This window comes from Melozone crissalis, unplaced genomic scaffold, assembly GCF_028551555.1.
Source record: "Melozone crissalis strain CALT ecotype California unplaced genomic scaffold, PUWL_Pcris_2 ptg000023l_1, whole genome shotgun sequence".
Taxonomy (NCBI): domain Eukaryota; kingdom Metazoa; phylum Chordata; class Aves; order Passeriformes; family Passerellidae; genus Melozone; species Melozone crissalis.
This window is the reverse complement of record NW_026535801.1, coordinates 39,441,636-39,460,187: the sequence shown is the minus strand read 5'-3', so window position 1 is coordinate 39,460,187 and position 18,552 is coordinate 39,441,636. Positions and strand designations below refer to the sequence as shown.

The following is an 18,552-nucleotide window of genomic DNA, read 5'->3' as shown; positions in this document are numbered from 1 at the left end:
TTAACTCAAGGAACAATAATTATTATTTTTGTGACTTTCTGCAGTATCAGTGTCTCCCTAAATCACCCAGTCTCTGATGCCCCTGCAGACAGAGGGGTTTGTTTCCATCCCAGTTTGTTTTGTACAACACAGACCGGCCTGAGATCCACCGAGTGCGAGCTGCAGCCACAGAAACGGCACAAAGCTGAGAAAAACAAATGATAAATTCCAATGTAAACAACAGCAAGGGGGAGGACAGGGAGCGTTCTGCGGGCTGGGAACAGATCCCAGGGTGAATTCTCTGTGTCCCACGGGACAGGAGCACAGAGGAGGGCACTGATACAGAAACCTGATGGGAAAACGGGGTCTCACTGAGGGAGAGCCTCGAGTGAAGCTGAGCCACTGGAAATGACACAAAAAGTCTCACCCTGAACAATTCTAACAATGGGGAGGTGCTGAGCACCCAAACTCGAGAGACCAGAGGTGTAAATGTGTTAATCACAATGAGAACTGCACAAAGGAAATCAGGGAAATGAACAAGTCTCATTTTTTTGCTCCCTTACATTTGCAGCACTTCACCTGCCACGGACAGGGAGAGTATTTTAATCCATTTCAGCCCCACTACACTGGGATTATTGTACATTAACAAGCAGGAATTTTCAAAATGCATCAAAAAAAATCAAAGCTTTTAAGTAGTATGCAAAATGTACCAAAAATCAAAGCCTTTAAATAGTATATTCTCAAATACTTTAATACCTTGACTCGAAACTAGTCAACAGTACTTTCAAAATTATGTCAAAATTATGACAGTCCATACTGACAACACTTTTAGTCTCACAAAATTATTTTTTCCTACTTCTTACACCCTTTTATATACAGGAATTCAGTTCTATTCATTCTTCTTTACTTGTTACAGAAACTTTAGTTCTACAATTGATCTTCACCTCCACTGGCTTTTAGGACATAATGTAACACGTAGTTACATTTTAGGACACCCAAGGTTTATGTAAATATTAAATGAGCCATTTACCTTTCCAAAAGGTGAAGTGTTAGAATGCTAAATATGCTATGGCATAAACAAGGCATTGTTTATTAGCCTTGTTGGCAAAATAAATTACAAATAACCTTTTGAACATCCACCATCAGTCAAAATGATCTTTCTTATGAAAAATAATTATGAGGAGAGGTTACTAGAAGCAGATTTAATGTCTATTGATCCAAATTGTTCGAGCAGGACATTTCAACCGGTTTCAGTCAAAACAGAAATTGCACCAAGCTGCTTCCTGCTCAGTTTTGCCAAGCGGGAGCACTGTGAAGTCTGGCACTCTGTGAATCCAAGCAAGCCCCAGCTATTTCTTCCCAAGGTTTCCTTAGATTGCAGGAAAAGCAAAGCAAAGCCTGCTCCCTGCGTCCCAGACGCCCCAGGGCCGAGGCCCGGAGCTCGGGAGCCGATTCCCAAGCGCTCTCCCGAGCTTTTGTCATGGAATCGCACTCCCGCCGAGGAGCCCTTCCCAGCAGGGAAAGTTGCGGCACAATGCCCCAGGTGTGACTCAGTGACAGCTCCATTGTGTGCAGGGCCCCGGGCAGGACCCGCCCGGGCAGCGCTGCCCGCTGACCCCGCAGCAAACGCGGCTTTATCTAAACCACCGTGAGGGGCTAACACAGGGCTGAGCTGTCACCTCGGCGGGACACCGCCCCATCCCTGTCCCCAGTGCTTCCCATCAAAGGATGGGCCATCCTCCGGCTGACTCGCGCTGCCTCCGGCCCGCAGCAAACGCGGCTTTATCTAAACCACCGTGAGGGGCTAACACAGGGCTGAGCTGTCACCCCAGCGGGACACCGCCCCATCCCCGTCCCCACGGGCTTCTCATCAAAGGATGGGCCATCCTCCGGCTGACCCGCGCTGCCTCCGGCCCGCAGCAAACGCGGATTTATCTCAATCACCGTGAGGGGCTAACACAGGGCTGAGCTGTCACCTCAGCGTGACACCGTCCCATCCCTGTCCCCATGAAATGATGCACCATCCACCATCACCACCCTTTACCAAAACCAGAACGTCCCCTCCACCTGCGCGTTGATCCCTCTGGCTCAGCTCACTCGGGGATCAATGACATTTATCCCAGGTTGAGCTGATATCTCAGCACTTGTGACAGGTTTGCTGATAGGTGTTAATGTGATAAGCCCTAATAAACTGCTCGTGAGGTGGAGACTCGAGAGCAAATCTCGGTCGTGTGTAACTTCAGCCACAACAAATTAAACTGGAGCTCCTCGGTTTGAGAGCTCCCCAGAGCTCAGCTGGCCGAGGTTAATTCTGATTCACGTTATCAAACGGGACATTAAACACGGCCTGAGCTGCTGCAGGTGACAGCACAGCAAGGATAAAGCATCAGAGCTGGAAACCGAAATGACGCCTGGGAAATGGAACTGAAATGGGCACTTGGGAGGAACTGCACAGGGCAATGGGACTTGGAGAAGGGAGAGAAGCACAGGAGGTGAAGGCAGGGAAAGATCTCAAACAAAACTGAAGTTCAGAATTCTGTGAATAAAAATCACAGCCCAGCATTTTGCTGCCTAATGCCAAACATACTTCAGTAATCTCAGCAGCTCCAAATACTCCCCAAGTAAGTAAATAAATACAGGTGCTTAATCTAACTGAGGAATAACTTACACTGGGAATTTCACTTCCCCAGCAGATAACCCAGCTGATTTTAGCCAAACAAACCCAATTCTTCTCCTAAGCAAAGCATGCTCTTGATTTCAGCTGGTTTTGCATGGAAACGCAACCCTGGGAGTTTCTCACACAGATTCCCATGCAGTCTTTCTGAGGGATTTCTGTTCCACAGAATATTTGCATGGTTGGAGCTGAAGTTATCCTCTGTTGCCCTCCAGTTTTTCTCACTGCTGTCTGAGCTTCTTTGTTCCACAAAGCCTCTCGTTTGTAGGAACTCTGAGGGTTCAACCACAGGTTATGAGTGCACAGCCCACACACAAACATCCAGCTAAGAGCAGGTTCTGTCCGTGTGGGCAGTGATTTATGTGTATTTGTGTTTTTAAACCCAGACCTGAGTGCAGCAGACAGCAGCAGGCAGGTACTTCTGAGCAGCAGCTCAAGTAAATGCTCACACATTTGATACTCTCCCAGTTTCCTGGAGCAGAGGGAAATATTCATTATGGATATTTCTGCTGATACAGTTTAACAGGAAAACCAGGACTTGTGCTAAGCTAAAAGCTTCCTGCTTTGAAAGGAGAATGAAAAAGCTGTTCCAGGAGTATCACCACCTCAAAGCCAGAAGATGAGCACTTCAAGTTCCAGCATTACAAAAGAAACTGAATGAACTAAGGAAAAAAAAAAAGAAAAAAGAATTTCAAGTTAACTACTTCCAGTCAAAATAATCAGAAGCGAACGCTGTATTTAATGATCAGAGAAGGCTCATCCCGCGGTGATCCCTGACGGGCTGGGAAGGAAAGTCCCTTCCCACGGGTCCGGTGTCAGCATTCCTGCAGCGCCAAAGCGTCCTTAAGTTGCCATTCCTGCACTTTTCCTCTCTCCCCTCGGGCTGTGGTGCCGTGCCAAGCTCAAGTGTAAATGAACGGATGTGCAAACAAGGCTGAGATGAAGGCTCAGATAGCTCCGACCCGGCAATCCCGGGATCATTCCTGCCGCATTTTCAGCTTCCTCACACCTCCGGTGAATTCACTTCCCGTGGCCTCCCGTGTGAATGCGCCTCATTACCGAGCACGATTCCACCTCACAGCAACCTCAGTAATAGCTATTCACATAAAAACACAGCTATGTGCTAAAAAACAAACCCAAGGCTTATCTAGCCTGCAACTTTCTCCCTTTCCAGTCAAAACAATTCATTAGCATTAGGAAATACGAGTCTTACTCATCAGGAGAAAAAAGCGAAGCCACAAGTGTCCCTGCTCAGTTTCTGAACTCCCAAAAGGAACTTCCCTGCTCCTGCTCAACAGCATCGCTCTCTCAGTGAGCTTAAAAACAAACCCGCACCATTTTCCTCCTCAGGTTTAATTTCGAGTAAATGATAAACATTTGTAACATAAACATTGCTACACGAGAGAAACCTAATTCTTTCACAGCTGGAATCTCCAAGTGAGAGAAATGAGCTGCTGATTTGTGAAAAGCTGCGAGTGGATATAAATCTCTGAGATACTCATACAGAAACAGTTCCAGAATATTCATCATGAATAAATGGACCAAAATCTGCACTTTTATATGTACGAAAGATCAATCACCAGCTAATTAAACCACACGGCTGCACCAGCGAGGCTGGGTTGTAAAGAACAGGGCAGACACGTCACCCGAGCGTTTTAAATCCTGCAAATCTGTAAATAATGTTGATTTCCAGGGGAATATATCCCGGAAGGTGCTGTCTGACCCCGGGACACCCTGTGCCACAAGACCTTCGTGGTGCCAGAGGAGCACGAACAGAGGATGGAGAACAGCAGCCACCCTGAGCCTGCAAACAACTTCCACTCGGGAAACAGAGCCCAGAAATGAGGGGGCAGAAATGAGCGTGCAGAGATTTCCTCTCCCTCCAAAAGTCCCTTTCCAAATACATCAAATCGATCACGGCAGTATTTGCTATGAATTAAAGCTGTTTAGGTATTTCCCAAATATTTAACTACTGCCACCCACAACAGCTGTTCCTAGATTTAAAAAATTGTTTCATATAATTTTTTTAAAAAGTATGAATTAAGAATTATCTGTGGTGCACTGGGAGAAGAACAAGCCATGAATGAAACCATCAGCACATGGCAATAATCTGAATAATCTAAGAATAGCAGTTTATAATCTTGCCTGGCTGATGCATCTCGCACTATGTTTATATATTGCTTCAGTCATTTCATTTTGAGACTATTACATAATATATCAAACAGAGCCACGTGTCAGGGCTGAGAAAACAAACCTCACACAGAAAAACAACTTTGTAGGACAACACTAAAGTAGTTTTATTGAAGTATAAATCTAATCTTCTCAATCATTTAAGCAGCTTGTTTGTTTGAACTCTTACAGCAATTTTCCATTAACAACTTTATTCTAAACATGATTTATCAAAAATAACAGCCATTTTTAAGAACTAATTTCAATATTAAATGCGAACATAGCGCTGTAAGACAGATTCTCGAGGCTGAGCAAACCAAATTAGTCTCCAATATTGCTTCATTAGTACCCCAGTGTTGTTCCTTTTAACTACAATCCCAGCTTCTAACAGCGTTACTCCTGGGGAATTCCTGCAGTTTTGATACACAGTAAATTAAAAAATAAAAGCCCAGCATGCTAAGACAGAGGATTCCTTTGAATACCAACAGTCAGGTGAGAAAGAGCAGCGAGGAAAGCGCGGAGCCTCCTTTGACAGCTGTAACCTCAGAAAAGCCAATCCACAGGCACAGAGGTTTGGCTGAGGCGGAGACACGGATTCATTGAGGAAATCCTGGAGGGTGCATTTACTATCGGCTCTGCAAGTACAGACACATCAGGCGACAGCCTCTGTCTGAGCTTACACAAGTCCCAGGAGCAGAAAATAAACCTTACTCTTACAGAAAAATGTTTGAAGATCAGCAACACAAACCAGTCCGTTCCAAGGACACCAGAGCTGCGTGCAAGCGCTTTCAAAGCTGTCCTGCTGCTCACCAAAACCCCCACAAACTTCTATTTACCTCAGCGCACAAAAGCTTTTCCATCCTTTAACACTACGAGCAGAACACACATCACACGTCCAGCCACGCTGAACACCGGCTGGCTGAACTGGAAATAACATTAAAGCTCCGAGGCTCCACGCAACGCGTCCGGCTGAGCCTGTGCCATGCGATGCACAGCGAGCAGCAGCACGAGCCAGCAGTGTTAAATAACTCCGAGCAGCAGCACAAACCAGCGATGCTAAATAACCCCGAGCAGCACCGGGGCTGGCCGCAGGAACACAGACACTGTCCCACACCGGAGCCAAAGCCGCTGTGCTCCGCTGTCCCTGCAGTCCCACATGTGCACTGTGTGTGTGTGCGTGTACACCGCCGTGCCCTCAGCCCCACATGTGCACGAACGCACGGACTGACAGCGGCCCGAACCGCGACACGGAGCTGCCGCCGGGCTCGGTGACACCCGGCCGGACGAGAGGGAGAAGGGAGAAGCTGGCCCGGACCCGCTCGTTCCCCGTGGAGCGGCTCAGCGCAGCACCCAGCACTCTCACGCCGCCACCACCTCCCCAGCCCGAGCGACTTGACAGCCACTCACTACAGGCTTGGCAGGAGTAGTATCAGCTTTAGTCCACAACGCGCCGAGCACCCCGAGCCGCTCCACAGGGCCGGCATCCCGAGCCCGCTGCAGCAGCCCCGGCATGCCGAGCACCCCGCACCGGCACAACCCGAGCCCGCTCCGGCATCCCCGAGCCGCCGCTCCGGCAGCCCGGCTCCGACACTCTGCACGCTGCCGCTCCGGCACGCCGAGCCGCTGTGCCGCTCGGACATCCCGAGTGGGCTCCGGCACCCGAGCTGACAATCCGAGCTGACACCCCGAGCCGGCTCCGGCACGCCGCGCCGCACGCTCCGCCGCTCTGACATCCCGAGCCGCTCCGGCAGCCGGAGCCTGTCCGGCAGCGCGCCCCGCTCCGCCGGGCCGGCGCCGCGCTCCGCCGCTCTGACACCGCGCTCCGCCGCTCCGCCACCGCACTCCGCGCCGCCGGCCCGTCCCGTCCCGCCGCGCTCACGCCGAGCCCCCCCCGCTCACCCGCGCCCGGGACGCGCAGCAGAAGATGGCGGACGGCGGCAGGGCCCGCTCGCGGCGCCGGACCGCGGCTTACGCTGCGCCGTTTGCGCAGCGCCCCGAGCGCCCCGCGGCGGAGCGAGCGTAGCGCGCTTGGTGAATACCGGCGGCCGGTTCCCCGTGCGGGGGGTGCCTGTAAACAATGGTGCCCCCCCTGCGCCGCGCTCCCTTACCGATTCTTCCTCCTTCTCCATCCCCGTGGGCATCTGCGGCACGGCCCGGTTGATGGAGACGCAGTCGTTGAGGTCGGGCATGTCCTTGCCGCGGTAGATGGGCAGCGGTTTGGCGGCGTCTAGCGCCCGGGCGCGGAAGGAGAGTTTGCTCATTGTCTCCCCCTCACAATAACACCCCGGGGCCGGGCGGGCGGGCGGGCGGGGGGGGGGGGGGGGGGGGCCTTCAGTGCGGCCTCGCCGCCGCCTCCCAGCCGCTCCCGCGCCGCGCCCGCGCCACCATGGAGGGTCCCGCCGCCCCGCCGCAGCTCCCGGCGGGGCCGCCCGTAGCCCGCAGCGCACGCCCCGCAGCCCTAGATCCGCGCCGGGCTCGCTCGGTCCGCTCCCTGCGCCATGGCAAACATGGCGGACATTAACCACAGCCGCTCGGCCCTCCCGGCAGCCCGCGCGGCGGGAGCGGCGCTGCGCGCGCAGCCGAGGGCGGGAGGCTGAGGGAGCCTCAGGGAGCCTGAGGGGGGCGGCGGGAGCGGAGCCGGAGCGGGGCAGGAGCGGAGCGCTCCGAGCGTCCCGAGCCGGCCCGCCGTGTCCCCGCCGGCTGCCCACAGTGTCCCCGCAGTGTCCCTGCAGCGTGCCCGCCGTGTCCCTGCTGTGTCCCCCTCCCGGTGCCCACAGTGTGCCTAGGATGCTCCAGCGGTGCGCTAACAGTGTGCCTACAGTGTCCCCGCAGTGCCTCCGCGGTGTCCCCGCTGTCTCTCCACAGTGTCCCTGTATTGTCCCCACAGTCTCTTCCCAATGTCTCCCCACGATGGTCCCCACAGTGTCCCCACAGTGTCCCACATTGTCCCTACCGTGTCCCCATAGTGTCTCCACAGTGTCCCTACTGTGTCCCTCACAATGTCCCCACAGTGTCCCACATTGTCCCTGCCGTGTCCACCCTGTATCCCCCACATTGTCCCTACTGTGTCCCCACAGTGTCCCCACTGTGTCCCCTACAGTATCCACACCGTGTGTACACAATGTTCCTGTTGTGCCCTCACAGAATCCTCACAGAGTCCCCAGTGTCTCCCCATACTGTCCCCACTGTGTCCCCACAGTGTCCCCACTCTCTGGACAAACCATTGGGTTTGTCTCCTCAGCGTGTTGGTCAATGTGGGCTTAAAGAGTTCCAGCCATGAAAACATCAGGAGGATTGGCACAAACCAACACTTCAGAAACAAACTTATGCCTGTGCAATTTATTTTTCCCAGAGAATCACAGAATATTCAGGGTTGGAAGGGACCTCTGGAAACCATCCAGTGCAGCCAGGGTCGCCTGGAGCAGGTGGGTTTGGGATGGCTCTGGAGGCACCACACTCTCCCTAGGAACCTGTTCCCATCCTCTGCCACCCTCATGAAAAATTCTCCCTCATTCTGAGGTGAACTCCTCATGTTTTAGTTTACTAAACTCCTTCATCACTCTTTCCATCAAGAGCAATGTCCTACAACTTGGAACTGAGTAACCCCAAATTCTCACCTGGACAGAGCCTCAGTCCTCTGCCCATCCAGAGCTTCCTGCATTAGTCTGCAAAACCCTCCATCAAAGACCTTTAGTACCTCAAATATTTCCTCACTTCCATTCAATTTTGACACCCTGAGACCAAGCAGCTGCTTCTCTCACCTCCACCTTAGTGCTCACAGGAGTTGTCAGTGTTACCTTCTGAAATAAACTGAAACTCTTACTCAAAACTTCACTGTTTGGATCACTGTGCCAACTGTACCTAATTTCCATTTTTTTTTAATTTGAAAAAAAACAGGTTCAGTCTCTGAATTGCCTTTTATTTTTAGTTAGCTGCTGTGTTTTTTATTTACATGGTTTTGTATAGCAAATACAACTGCTGTTCGTGACAAACACATGATTTACAAAATGAAGAATAAAGAATTGTGTCAGCTAGAGAGAGAGAGAGAGAAGGAAGATGAAACAAGCACAGGAATACACGGGAGGGAAACAGAAGCAGCAAGAACATTGTGTTCATCAGCCACAGACACAAATTAGCTTGGGAAAGAGATCTGGAAATTGTATTAACTACTGCTATGAAAGCATCAGGTAAGTGTTCAGTCACGTGAACAAATGAAGCTTTAAAAACATGAGAGAGGGAGCAGAGAACAAAACTGTGATAGACTGCACTTATTTATAATTCCCTTAGAGTGTTTTTATTTTGTAAGACAGGCAATTCTTGCCTTGGATTAAATTTAACAGGTAAATATTGAAAATTGGTATGGTTTAGCTTAGGATTTGTAATTCAGCACCGTTTTAGAAGCAGCCAAAGTTCCCAGACCCCAGAGGGGTTTGGTGGCCCTGAAGCAATTGGGGGTGAGCTGGCATGTCAGGGTGGTTGTGAGCTGGATTTCCCACCTGGATGCCATCAGCTGGCACAGGTGACATCCCTGGCACAGGGACAGGCAGCTCCTCCTCCAGCACTCAAAAGCCACCACGACTTTGCTCCTTCTGCAAGAACCTGGCATTTTACACACTGCTGGAAGACTTTTCCTCCTTTCAGTCAGCACAGCTGAACAATAGATAATAACAACCTTTTCCCTTTGTGTGCATGTTCTGCTCTTTTTCACTACTTAAATTAAAAAAAAAATACAAAAATGGAACATATTTACCCTCCAGGTGGCTCTTAGTCCTAAACTCATCCCATTATTTTATTTCTACAAGCAATGCAATTTTTTTTTTAAATTATGCCCTGTAGGGTACAGAAGGGGTTTTTTATGTAGTCAAAAAAGCCATTGCACAGAGCTGAACATGGGCAGAACTAAAGTTTCAGCTTGCATTAGTTTAGCTTTAAGCCAGAACCATCCATCTTTTAGGCACATAATCTGATCTCTTCCTCTTGTAAAATATTATAGGCTTTCTGAAGAATTGCAGCTGTAAGAAAATTAGGAGCTGTAACTCACCTGTAGATAAAATAATTTACTTTTCATGCACAAATCAAGGAAACAATGTCTCAAACAAAATTTATTTGTTCAATACCTGAATTCTGACTCATCTTCATTGAGATAATGGAATTGAATATGCACATTTGAACACTGGGTTGACCAAAAATCCTCAAATTTAATTTAAACATATATATCAGTGGAAATGTCAGAGCTGTGTAGGCTTGGGGGCTTTATCACATCCTTGCTTTTGCTTCTGCTTCTCCATAGTGACATTGAACACAAGGAATCCTTGTTCTCACCGTAGCTGCCCAAAGCCTGGCATGTTTCTGCAGATTTTTGCAGATTTATCCTGTTTATTTGTTGGTTTGATTTTGTTTTTTTTTTTTTTCCTAATACTTCATATCTCGCTGCAATTATCTTTTCCAAGCAGAAGCATCACTTTTGGATGATTATCTCAGTGTACATTATTGCAGGAGGAGCATGTACCACTTCTTTACTCTGTGCGTTACCTTTTAAGTACAAAAAGTATTAAATAAATTAAAAGCTCAAAGAGTGCAGAAACAGATTCCAGAATTGATAATGGCCCCTGCCAAGGCATGGTGCTGGGTATCCAAAACCTTCACTCAAGGTGTTAAAAGAGAACTGGAATTTTTAAGGTGTTCTGTAAACGCACACAAATAATCAAGATATGAAGTGTACAAAGATTCATCTCCTGCAAAGTGCAGGCTCAGGAGGTGCCAGCAGGAAAGCCATGCTGACAATCCACACCACCAAATATTTGTAAATCCCAGATTGCAGCTCCTTACAGAGGGGTTTGATCTCATGTTTAAGCAAATCCTCACTCGAAGGAAGGCTGGAATTACCCAGGAGCTGGCTTAGTAACTCCAGCACAAGGGAAAGTGCTGAGCTTTCCAGGAGATCCATGAATGGACGAGGGGAGGCTTTTTAAAGGTTATGAAGTCCTTCTTTCTCCCTGTGTCTGAGAACTCTGATTGAAGTGAAAGGAACCTCTGTCCTCTTCATTTCAAAGGGGGTTTTGTCAGGAAAAAAGAGCTTGATCAAAGTGGCCAGCAGGCATGCTTAGTGCCTAATGCTCAGAGTTAATGTATCATTCCCAACCATTTCTATTTCCAATTATTCCAAGGGTTTAGGGAAGTGGCAGCCTGTGCGTTTTCCCCTCGAAGGTCACCCAAACCTATCAGCCAAACCCTGAAATCCAGTATAGAACAGCTTCCTGGGAGATTTAAAGCTCTGAATGAAAATTATAAAAGTTGAAAATGGAGTGAAAATCTCAAGCCCGACACCAAATAAAACGAAATAAAAAGTCAGCTATGAAAATAGCAGATTCCCCAAATTACAGCAGGAAGGGACAGTGATGAAAAGCAGCAGGAAGCTCCTGATTTGAGAGATTTATATCAAAACTATTTGTGTCAAGAAATGGGTTTAAAATGAAAGGGAATTGTGCTTTGTGCGTGGAGGTTACCACAGGCATCGGGAGCTCTCTAAAGGAACCTGCTGCAGCTGTTTCCTGTGCTCTAAAATCTTGGATTCTGACTCAAAAGATAAATCTACTCTTGACTGGGCTCTTTTACAGCCCAATTCAACAAGTGAGTTACCAGATATGAAACCAGAGGAATTTGGGGTGGAATTCTTAAGTGAAACCATTGGGCACCTGCAGGAGTGCAGCTCAAACCCCCAGAAATGTGGGGTTTTACCACCAGGAAAAAGGAAACTTTACAAAGCAGGGACCAGTGAGGAAAACAATGATTATGAATGGAACTAGAAAAATATTGTTAAAATCAGTAACTAATAAGGATGGCATTTATGCCCTTTGACTTTGGAAAATAAGAGTAGAAAGCTTTACTCAATTGTTACTTAGAAAAACATAGCAGAGAAAAATCATGAAAACCAAGTTTATGCAAATTTATCCCAGTATCTCACACCTCAGAAGGCAAACACAAGATAATTATTTTTTTTTTTCTTTTTTTTAAATCAATGCATTTTGAGGAGCTGGGAGCTCCCCAGCTTGTATCAAAACATTACAGGAACCTCCATCCATGGAGCATTGAAAACTTTTTATTTTTATTCACATTTCAGAAGCCAGAGTGAAGGACTTGCCATAAAGAGGACTCTGGAAAACTCTGTCCCAGATGTAAGAGATGCTCCCTTTCCTCCTCAGAGCTCTGTAGTTCTGGTTTCAGCACAAGGGTAGGAGTGGGGCTGCTTTCTAAAAATTAATTTTCAAACAACTGGAAAATCATAAAATCACAGAATCCCAGAATGGTTTGGGTTGGAAGGGACTTAAAGGTCATCTCATTCCATGGGCTGGAGCACCTTCCACTAGATGAAATCAAGAAATTAGGAAATACACCAAGTGTGCTTTTCATAAAAATAAAACCCACCTCAAAGCTCACCTGCAAAACCCCAGCAAACCCCCCTGACAATTGCTGTCTTCTGCATTAATGGCCTGGATTTAACAATTTTCCTTCCTGATTCACAATGGCAACATTTTCCCTGCCCACCTTCCCCTGAGGTTGGTGTCTCTGCTTTGTGCTGATCTGGAGTGGCAGTGTGATATAAATGCAGTGGGAATGTTTGAGAAAACCCTGAAAACCCCAAAATTCTCCCCAGCTGGGGGAGAACCACGGTGAGAACCATTTCCTGCTGTGCAGGAACAACCCAGGTCTCACTCCTGGAAACAATTCCCTGGTGCCAATTGGAGTCAGGGGATGTTTCCCTCAAAAGGAAGATTTTACTTTTATCTGACTGGGATGCAAATCACAGGGAAGCTTCTTGTCACTGGTGTGGGATCAGCGTCACCTGTGCTCTGTATTTCCCCCATTTCCTGCAAAATGGGGCTGAGAGCCTCCACAGCAAAACCAGAATCTCTCACAGCGTTGCTGGGCATCAGGAAACACAAATATTTGCTGGGCTGCAAGAGGAGTCAAAAGGAAAATGAAAGTGTTTTGTGGCAGAGAGGAATGGAGACAATGTTTGCAGTGCTCTGTGCACACATTTGTAATAACAAAAGGAAGTTTGGAGCTGTCCTGGGGAGTTATGCAACCAACATGCAGATTTAAAGATGTATTCAAGCTTCACTTTGCTGTACTTCCTTGTCAAATGTTTTTTAAAGAAAATAGCATAAAAAAGGCACTTTTAGTGTGCAGACAGCAGTCACAGCAAAGCTGATGCAGCATTCCCACTTTCATTCAGTGAGATCTGCTGCTCCAGGTGCAGCCAGGTCTCCATAAACACACAAATTATCTGAGTCTCACCTTCACAGCAGCTCCTGCTTCCTCTGGGAGCCCTGCTCAGCTCAGGAATTCCCTCTCAAATAAAGACTAAAGGCTCCAAGGAAAGAGGGGACAGCTTTGCCCTTGGCACATCCAGCTACTTCACTCCTGTGCTTTTGGGTAAAAACCTCAGTGGAAGGGGCAGCAGTGAGTTTAATTTGGAAGCTGGAAAGGACTTTGAGCTTGGAAGCCACTCCTGGAGTGGCAGGACACAGGGAATGGCTTCCCACTGCCAGAGGGCAGGGATGGGGATGTGGGGAAGGAATTGTTCCCTGTGAGGGTGGGGAGGGCCTGGCACACACTGCCCAGGGAAGCTGTGGCTGCCCCTGCATCCCTGGAATTGTGTGTTCCTTGTGTCCCAGAGCAAGACCTGCTCATAAAATTCCTCTGAACTTCCCTAAGAAAGAAAGGAAGAAAAGAGGGAAAAGTGGGAACTGAATTGTGGCCACGGGGTAGAGCAGACAGGGCAAGAGGGGCAAGAGGGCACTGGTGAAAGTGGGGGAATGGAGATTCCTTTAAATCAGTTCTCATGTATTTCAAGCTTCTCAAGTTCTTGGAAACTTGAAAATGAAAATCATGGGTTACTCAAAGTAGTGACAGGATGAGAGGACAAAATTTTCAGCTGTGCCAGGGAAGGTTTAGCTGGACATGAGGAGGAATTTCTTCACAAAAAGGGTGTTGGGCAGTGGAAGGGGCTGCCCAGGGAGGTCTGGAGTCCCCATCCCTGGAGGTGTTAAGGAATGACTGGATGTGACATTTTACAAGGTGGTGATCGGTCAGTCGTAGCTTAGGCACAAAGATCTCAGAAGTCTTTTGTAATCAAATTGATTGTGTGGTTCTGGAATATTGGTGGAATATTTGTGGCTCTCAGGGCACTGCAAACACCCAGCCTGCAGAAGGCCAGGTCCTTGGGAAGGGGCAGGATTTATGGGACAGCCAATGCAGAGAAGAGCAGGAGCAGCTGGAACTTCAAAGAGATCTGAAGAGGTGCCCAAACCATGTGGGACCATTTCTGTGGAACCTGCACAGACTTCCCATGGAAAATAAGGGAATGTCACAGGCGTGGTGGGAATTTCTAACCCTGAAATCCTAAATAATCCTGTGAGATTACAAAAGAGGACATTGGTGCTTCTGGCTACTCCAGGTTATAGGAAAAAAACCTTCCAAGACAAAAGAATGGCTGGGTTTGGTAATGTTTCTGCAGGTACCTGAGTTGTGTCACTAATTAATCATTCTTGGAAACAAAGGAGGAATAAAGGAGTGGAAAATAATGCCATTATATAATAGGGAAATTGCATCAGAGTTTCATTCTTCAATTGAAACAAAAGCCAGTTCAATAGGTAGGTTTTCAAGGATCCCAAATGAATCCATTCCCTCTTCTCCCAAGTATTTCGTGGTTGGTTGTTAATTAATTTCTTTGCACAATTCTCTGCATTTTAAACACACAGGTATTTTGTGAGCTTTTCCTGAAGTCACAGGTTAATCCTTTTGAGGAAAATATCCATAAAGCTGCGAGGAGCTGTAATCCCAACCTGCCTGCACCATCCAAACTCCACTTGCAAGGGACCAAGCAAGCAGTGACCTCACATCACCTGGGACACATTAAAACATTGCAGCTTGGGAAGCTGTGGTTGCATGCCCAGCTTTCCTTTCCTTTCCTTTTCCTTTCCTTTCCTTTCCTTTCCTTTCCTTTCCTTTCCTTTCCTTTCCTTTCCTTTCCTTTCCTTTCCTTTCCTTTCCTTTCCTTTCCTTTCCTTTCCTTCCCCTTCCCCTTCCCCTTCCCGTTTCCTTTCCCCTTTCCTTTCCTTTTTCCTTTCCTTTTTCCTTTCCTTTTTCCTTTCCTTTCCTGCTGGCACCTCTTTAATAACAGCTTGTGTTCTGCTCCATCAGCAGCTGCAGGGGGAGCAGGTTCTCCTTGGGACAGGACAGCCCCAACAAGGCCACCATGGAGCTGGGAATGCCTGAGGAGCAGCTCAGGACAGGGACAGGACAGCCCCAGCAAGGCCACCATGGAGCTGGGAGTTCCTGAGGAGCAGCTCAGGACAGGGACAGGACAGCCCCAGCAAGGCCACCATGGAGCTGGGAGTTCCTGAGGAGCAGCTCAGGACAGGGACAGGACAGCCCCAGCAAGGCCACCATGGAGCTGGGAGTTCCTGAGGAGCAGCTCAGGACAGGGACAGGACAGCCCCAGCAAGGCCACCACGGAGCTGGGAGTTCCTGAGGAGCAGCTCTCAGCTCTCAGCTCTCAGCTCTCAGCTCTCAGCTCTCAGTTCTGTGGGAGAGCCTCGGTGGTGTTCGAGCAGCCCCTCTGGAGCTTTTCCATCTCAGCTGGGATGGGAGGGAGCCCTGGGCTGACGGAGCACCAGGGAGTGCGGGATCACTTTGCCCATGGGTCCTGCTCTGGTCTGGCTGCAGTTTGCCAAATTGCAACTTGCCAACCTCATTTCCACGTGTGGCCTATTCCCACGGGCACATCATCATTCAGAGCATGCTTGGAATACATTAAATTCCTTTTTTTGGTCTTTTAGCCGTACCTGTAACGTGTCAGGGCTTCCAGGGCTCATTTCACATGAGGCAGGGAGGAGCTGGAGCTATGGATGCATCCAAACCCTGTTTCCATCTGCCATGAGATTGATAATCTATAATTTATCATAACCATCCCCGCCTCAGTTCCTGCTCTTCCTTTAAATATAACTTCACACCTTTTATTTTCTGCCCATTTTTGGAAAGTGTTTTTCTGCCCATTTTTGGGAAGTGTTTTATTTATATTGTCTATTTTGTGTTTAGATTTTAAATTATAATTTCAGTAAACTCCTCTTCTCCTCATTCAGGGAAAAATGGCCCTGTTAATGTAAAGGGCCATATGGTGTCAGTTTAAAAGATTCAGTGCAAATTTGATATTGGCGTAGGGATCATGCAATGTAAAAAAATCTTTGTAAAGGTCAAGTTGGTGTCAGCAGTGCAGAGCAGAGGCTGTGGTGACACTGAGCCCTGTGGGTGGTGGTGGCATCACTACATCCAGGGGGAGTTTGCTACTCCAAAGCCTCCCAAAAGCCAATATTTAAAATTAATTTATAAATAGACTTTAGAAAACAAGTTTAATTCCGTGTATATCTAACAATCCCTTTAGATCTGTTGCTGACAACACAAATTCATGTTTTAACTCAGAATTAACAGAATTTTTCATTCTCTAGTTTTGCTTTGACAAGTTTGCAATATAAATCCTATCTATATAAATCTTATGGGCAAACTTTCCTGAACGTATTTTAAAAGTATCTTATTTAAGCAAGTGCTTAATTCGAGCATGACATGTGATTTGCCAAACAAACTTATGACTAAGGCAACACAGAGTGAGTTCAGTAGGACCAAAATTTGCTCCAGTGTGATTCATCAATGAGTAAGAGTGATGTTATCTGGAGTTTTAATCTAAGCATAGATTTGAATAATGACCTGAATTTTTTGGAAGAGCAGCTAGCTAAGCAAGAAAAAGGGGGGAAAAAATCTGTAAAGAATTCTGGGCTTGATATCACCACCTATTTTCAGCTGCATGAGTCAGTGAGCCATCACATGGATTTGCACAGAAATATCAAAGCAAATCCCACTTCAAACCCACACCACTTCCCAATATATCCCCTCACTCATCGATCCCAGCAAAGCAGGGAGCGTCTGTTTGTCTGAAATAAAGGAGAGCAGGGCTCCAGGAACAATGAACTTTCTCAAAACAAAACCTTTAATTTTCTCTGAAACTCCTGCCCAGGCTGATTTACCAAGGAGAAACAGGCAGGCCAAAAGTGCCACTTGCTGAGCTCCATCAGCAGAGCCTTTCCAGCGTGTGCAGAGACCCAGGCGGCGAAATTGTTTTGCAAAATTGCCAAAAAAAAAAAAATGTCTAAACTGACAGAGATGGCAATGTGTGCAAATATTCTTTAATAACAATGATTGAGAGAGCTGCAGCTGCCATGCAGGATGTGAAATCTGACACATTTCTTCAACATGAGGAGCTTATTGGGATATAAATGTGAGCAGCCTCTGGATCCAGGGGAGGAACATCATTTGCAGGGGTTCATATTGAGAGACATGAAGGCAATTACTTGCTCCAAGAAAACATAACTCAGTCTCTTACAGAAGGGTTCTGCTAAGCCCCATCCTAGCACAAGATGAAGCTTTGACAGGCTTTCATTTTTTTCCAGAATGTTCTGCAATGTTTTGCAAGTTGCTGCCAGATGTGAGGTCCTCTGGAAATTAAAAGAGGGATTTAGGCAATATTTTAATGTGATATTCAGAACTGCAACACTGGCACGCCAGAAGATGAGAAAACCAGAGAGTTCTGTGCTTTTATTTCTTTTATTGACCAGAAAATCCTCTGTGGGTTTGTAAATCCTGCCACCTTAGGACATCCTACACGTCTCCAGTAGTTTATAATACCCTAGAACTGAAGATTATTAGGATTCCCACTATAAAGAGGGTTTAGCTGTGAATTAACAAGCAAACAAAGAGGAGAAATGGAAAATGACACTGGGTCATCCCATTATCTGGCAAGGTGGGGATCAGCCACAGGTTGGTCTCAGCCTTGGAGATCTCCTCCAGCCTCAGTGATCCTGGGATTCTGTGATTCTTCCTTGCACAAGTGGAGTGTGATGTTTGCTGGGAGTTCCTCAGTGCCAGATGGACCAGAATGGGTGTTTATGAGATGTTCAAGCACAATTAGCAGAAATTCCTGCTTTAGGGGAAGCAGGGCAGGAAAGCTCCTGTTGGGATGGCAGAGTGGGACCTTAAATCCCATCCCAGTCCCACCCTCCATGGGGACACCTTCCACCATCCCAGGTGGCTCCAAACCCTGTCCAGCCTGGCCTGGGACACTTCAGGGATCCAGGGCACAGCTGCTCTGAGCCATGGATCAGGGTGCTGTGGAAAAGAAGCTTTCAGAGCAAAAAGAGACTCAGAGCCCTGAGGAGATGGGAAATGTGAGGACATGGATGTGCCTTGTTATTCCATCCCCCACAGGTTGTTCAGCTGGAGCTGCTGTTTGCAGTTGTGCCTGCAAATCCATTTCTCTGACTTCCATGGCAAAGTCCCACCCTCAGTGAGGGCACACTCCTCACCTGGAATGGCTCAGGGAAGTCAATCCCCATCCAGCCATTCCTCCACCAGGGCACACACCTTACGTGCCTTCTTGTACAGCAACATTAATTTTACCTTCCTTCCTTTCATGTCAATACTTTTTATTCTGAAACCCAGTGCCACATACTAATTCTAGTTCTTAATATAAACATTGTGAAACTAAAATCAAATCTGATTGACTGGGAACAACCAACAGACATCTACACACTTCAGTGGATTCCAACAGGAGCACGAGCTCCAGGTGTGGCTCAGATGGTGTAAAGGGATTTAGGAGAGGAACAGGCACGTCCTGC

At 47.7% G+C, this 18,552-nt stretch overlaps 1 protein-coding gene across 1 annotated transcript in view; it reads right to left on the bottom strand.

Moving 5' to 3' along the window:
• The window catches only part of EPC2 (enhancer of polycomb homolog 2), a 42,093-nt gene extending 34,988 nt beyond the window's left edge, over positions 1-7,105 (bottom strand). The window contains exon 1 of the mRNA XM_054278356.1: positions 6,931-7,105. Coding sequence (XP_054134331.1) covers positions 6,931-7,083 — 153 coding nt within the window. The 5' untranslated portion in view covers positions 7,084-7,105. The remainder of the gene's footprint in view (positions 1-6,930) is intronic.
• Positions 7,106-18,552: the final 11,447 nt, after the last annotated feature.